General features: G+C 40.0%; 1 protein-coding gene across 2 annotated transcripts in view; it reads left to right on the plus strand.

Moving 5' to 3' along the window:
* The first annotated feature begins 1,320 nt into the window (after positions 1-1,320).
* TPTE2 (transmembrane phosphoinositide 3-phosphatase and tensin homolog 2) overlaps positions 1,321-5,207 on the plus strand; it is a 113,834-nt gene continuing 109,947 nt past the window's right edge. Inside the window, exons 1-2 of one of the 2 annotated variants that reach the window (XM_011976532.1) lie at positions 1,321-1,431; positions 2,800-2,856. In XM_011976532.1, the coding sequence (XP_011831922.1) occupies positions 2,804-2,856 (53 nt within the window). In that variant the 5' untranslated portion in view covers positions 1,321-1,431; positions 2,800-2,803. Of the gene's footprint in view, positions 1,432-2,799; positions 2,857-4,766; positions 4,955-5,207 lie in introns of those variants that run through there. The other variant, XM_011976533.1, reaches the window with a different exon arrangement.

Here is a 5,207-nt window from a genome sequence, read left to right on the forward strand (position 1 = left end):
CGCCACCAGGCCCTGCTAGTTTTTTGTATTTTTAGTAGAGACGGGGTTTCACCGTGTTAGCCAGGATGGTCTCAATCTCCTGACCTCGTGATCCGCCCGCCTCGGCCTCCCAAAGTGCTAAGATTACAGGCGTGAGCCACTGTGCCCGGCCCCTATTTTTTTCTTATACTCAAAATTTTAATTGACACATAATAAATTGTGCATATTTATGAGGTACAGTGTGATGTTTCAGTACCTTTTACCTTACATAATGATCAAATCAGGGTAATTAGCATATCCATTGCCTTAAACATTTACCATTTCTTTGATGTAAGAACATTCAGAATCCTCTCTTCTAGCTAGAATGTGAGTGTTTTAAATGTACAGCTCTTTGTTTTCTCACAATCCTATAAAATGAAAGCTTGAGTCAATGAAGTATCCCCCCAAGTCCTATCAACCTTGTCTATTTTAGTGAAATTTAATATTGTCTAGAAAACACTAGACAAACATAGTTATTCAGAGAGAATAACTGAGCCCTCTGGTTATTCTCTCTAACCCGCAAAGGAAGCTGAACACTTGATGTAAACGTCATCAGAGTAAATGAGAAGAATCCCCTCCATTACATACAAAAGAAAAAATAACTGGAGAGGTAGTCTCTGCTCTGAGGTTATTATCCTGTGGTCTTTGGTTTTGGTACATTCTACCCCACCCCATGCCCTTCTCCCTTGTCTTTAATGAGTATCTGTATGTATGGCAGAACAGCATGTTTTTAAGTCTCTGCAGTCTTGGGCCAAGCTCGTTCTATGCCTCACTCTACAAGAATCACAAGAGCACCAGGATTCTGTTTGGGGTTGCCATGGACACAGAGTTCTTATTACAGAACTGACTTATTCTCAATACGAGGTAAAGACTTAGAGGTGAGGGTCTCTGAGCAAGGGAGTCCCACCCCATCCTCTGCCCTCTCTGTTGGCTCATGTTGTCCTCTCATCCTCATCAGGAGAATTAAAATCATGTAAAGTTTTGGTGGGGGAACTAGATGGTGGTCTCTGGGGCCCATAGACAGGAAAGTTTGCTTACACCCAGCTGGGGGGAACACTAACTGTCATTCCTTTCCCCTCCCAGGGACCTTACAGAGTCCCCTTATCCTCAGAGTACTGGGGGACAACCAGTGGGTATAGGGCCAAATAGCAATAACCTTGTTACTTGCCAGGAACTGGGTAAAGATTTGATTTAATGAGCTTGATTTTGGGAACTAAAAAATGAAAAAAGGAAAAGCCATCATCCTGAAAGGCAACAGGAGAGAAAACTGCTAACAGGATCTTGATTAAATTTCTCCCTCTTAGAGAATGTTGTACCGAAGACACAAGACCTGAGACTTGTGTTATTCTAGCAGCTGAACTGACCCCAGCGTCTTCTGAGCGGCCGTGGTGCCGGAAGCAGTCTGGCCTACAGGTAAGCAGGTCCGGGGCTTACAGGGAGAAACTCCCAGAAATCCAGCTCTGCCTTGGGTTGCACTGGTCCACGTCCAAAGATCTGCTTGGGCCACGTCTCTGGAGCACAAGGTGGTAGACTGAGAGCTTTGATATTTCTACTCCTACTGCAGATGAGCTGGTATAACCCCGAAGCTATGGAATTTGCTGCTGTCTGTGACCCAGCAAATGGAAATAGAAATAGAAAAATAATTAGATAGAAAAACAATAGAAATAGAAAACATTTAAAAAATAAACCTCATTCTATGCCTGTTAATGTCCTTAAAAATATGACATTTTAGGCAGTGTAATAATATGCATATACTGGTCACTTTAATCTTTCCTACAGGAGGGGCTGGTTGCCCTAACGGTGAATGCTCTGTTCAAGGAACAGAGCTGGTGTTCAGCTCGGGAAGCCACTCCACAGAGATGGCCACCAAAAGGGCTTCAGCGGTCCCGTCTCAATTAACACCTGAAACTTTGCTAGTGAAACCTCAGCACACTTTTAGAGAATCCTAGTTTTTATCAGCAGCAAAAAAATGTGTGTGATCAGTTTCTTAAACTTATTTAAACATTTGAAAAGTTAGAAAATTGTGGCAAAGAGCATTAATTCTTGAGTCTGGGGAGTGTATTACTTTGATGAGAATGTTTGTGTATTTGAAACTAAAGTATGTATCAGTTTATATTGCCACATACTGACTTTTATGGCATAATATATGGTATAGAGAGCAGGTTGTCTAAAAACCAATATTTGCAAAATGCTGAATATTCAGCATGGTTTTATTAAGCCGACAGAGTGGAGTGTATTTTGCATGTGTCGTAACTTGCAGATGAGGAAATAAAGTTGTAGAGAGATTAAATTAGCCAAGCCAGGGGTTTCGGTGCTAGGAAGTCTTGATTTTGTAAAATATAGCCATATAACTTAAAAAAAACGAATCCAGACAAATAGAAAACAAAATCATTCTAAACATATAATCTACTTTAAGTTCACAAAATGTCTTAAACATAATTTAGGCTGTGCTTGACTTAACCTACTTGTTTATTTCCTACCAAGGATGAGCAGGAACTAGCCATTGATATCGAAACATTCATTATTCTTACATTTTCTTTCTTTTTTCTGTGTCCTTTCTCTCTCTCTCTCTCTCTCTCTCTCTCTCTCTCTCACACACACACACACACATGCACTCTCTCAGAAGTACTAGTACTGTACCCTGAAATTGTTTCTTTAGTTCTTGTCAAAATTCCTCTGATTTTATTTTTCGTGTCCTGAAATACTGTCGAGATTAACATCCTGATTGCCTTCCAGAATATCTGACTTTATTTTTTGTATGTGCTTTTTACTCTTTGGTAGAGTTATGGATTCATTAACAGATCCTACTGTATGCTCTGACAGCTATGACCACAATGGGTGAGTTGACTGATCTAAGTGGTGAAAAATATGGGGAGCATCGATGGCAATAACAGCTTTCTATAAGAGACTTTAAGCATCTTTGGGTAACATTGTTTTTGAACCAGAGGGGAAAAAATAAGATCCGGTCAGAAGAGGGACACTTGGTACTCAAAGATTCTTTGTGACCCTTAGTCATTAGTAGCCAAAACCCTTAGGAAACTATCGGAATGCCTGTGTGTGAGACTCTGTCCAGAGCAATCCAGGAGAGGAGAGAGTCCTCCTTGGAGAAAGAAGGTGGTAGCATTGGACAGGCAGCAGAGGAGCCCTCAGCAGAAAGAAAGGAGCTAAGAGACCCTGTATCTGTCCCTCACCCTTCAGAGCTGGTACCCCAGACTCAAAGCCATCATCACATTGGATGGAGCCCCTGCCTCAGGTTTAGTCCCTTGATCTTATTTGAGGGGAAGCAAAGATATCCGCGACTCACTAAGAGCATGAAGGTGGTGGAGGGACTTGAGAATTAGGAAATCAAGATGGGCAAGAACAACGTGTGCCTACAAATGGAACATGCATTTGAAGAACATTTAAGTTAAATTTGCTGTCACACATGAAGACCAGGTTCAGTAAGAAAGAATTGTATTTAAATCTTGATTCCTTAAACTTTTTTAGAGTCCTAAACAATTTTTATTACCAACACATAAAGACCTCTTTCTAGAGAAAAATGAAGTACCAGGTGTCAAAGAACAGATTTACATGAGAATTTTTAGGGACAACACATTGTGATTTGTAGCGCAATCATAGCCAATTTGAACCAAAAAAAAAGTAGTGTATGAATTTACGTTGTTTCTTGCTACTTACCTTTCAATCCTTTGCGCTGATCCCAGTGAATTGACATCAGAAATCTGTGCTGGAGTCAACAATGAAAGGTGATGTCATAATATATATTGGAGATGGGAGGAATTCAGGTCTGTGAAATTCAGTCTCATAATATATATTGGAGATGGGAGGAATTCAGGTTTGTGAAATTCAGTCTCAGAATTATTCATGGGAAAATAGTTTTCCAGACACTGATTCTAAAATTCTTTCTAAAAAGTTAGGTCTTAAGTAAGCTAACAAATGCTAAATATACAGTTTCTTGGACACTGTTTCTAAAGTACTGATAGTTTCAGCTTCTGTATGTAACATCCTTTCCTTTTTGGGTCTAGTCGGATACAAGACAAATAGATCACAAGAAGTCTACTTCTTCTTCCTAGCTGAGTTGACTAGTCGCCAAAACTTCTAGAAACCTGTTGGATTGCCTGTGTATGAGACTCTGCCAGGTTGGGCTATATCAGTTTCTAGGGCTGCTTTAACGAAGTAGCACAAACCAAGTGGCTTAAAAAAAATTAATCAGCTCATAGTCCTAGAGACTAGAAATCTGAAATTGAGGTTGTCAGTAGGGTTGGCTTTTTATGAGGGCTATAAAGAAGAATCTGTTTGATACCTCTTTGCTAGCTTTTGCTGGTTGCTGGCAATCTTTGGCATTCCTTGGCAGGTAGACTCATGTCTAGAGTAAATGCAGCTATTTGACCAAAAGTGTAAGTCCAAATTATGTTTGTATCTGAATAATATGCTTTTATAATTCCTCAGCCCACAGCCAACTGAGTTGACAGTAGTAACCTATGATAGAGCCACTCATGACATGTGAGTTAAAAAAACAAAGATTTATATACATGTAAGTGTATATATACATATATACACAAATACATACTTCTATCAACATACACGCATGCATACACATACACACACAGAAACATAAAACAATGAAAGAGAAGTTGGTATTTGTAAAATTCACTGTCAGGCATATCCTTGGAAATACAGAGTATCTTTGACACTATGTCTAAATCGTCTCACTGTAGGATCTATAGATAACTTTCTATTTTTTTTTTCAGACCAAATTGGATGAAAGAGGAAGAAGTCATGAAAGGGATGCTTCTTCCTCTTAGTATATTTGTCACTCTAAGTTATTAGTATTCAATCCCTTAGGAATCTTTGAAGTTTCTCATTTATGAGACTCTGCTACTGCTAGAGTGGGCCAAAGGGAGAGAGAATCCTGTTTGGAGCAATGGGGAGGTAACAGGTGACAGGGAGGAGTGAAGCATTCATCAAAAAGAACAGAGCTCATGAAATCTTAGTGGGTTCCTCACCCTCTAGAGTTCTACCACCATGTGAGGCTGGTGCCCCAAACCAAACCCAAACCCACAATATTTTGTAGGGAGTTCCCAACTCAGGCCTACAGCTACATGGTCATATCTTCTGGGCAGGAAGGACAGCCATGATGGGTGAAAGTAAGGAAGTGACAGAGGGACTTAGGAATCAAAAATTTAGGTGGG

Source organism: Mandrillus leucophaeus, unplaced genomic scaffold (genome assembly GCF_000951045.1).
Source record: "Mandrillus leucophaeus isolate KB7577 unplaced genomic scaffold, Mleu.le_1.0 Scaffold168, whole genome shotgun sequence".
NCBI classification, from domain to species: Eukaryota; Metazoa; Chordata; class Mammalia; order Primates; family Cercopithecidae; genus Mandrillus; species Mandrillus leucophaeus.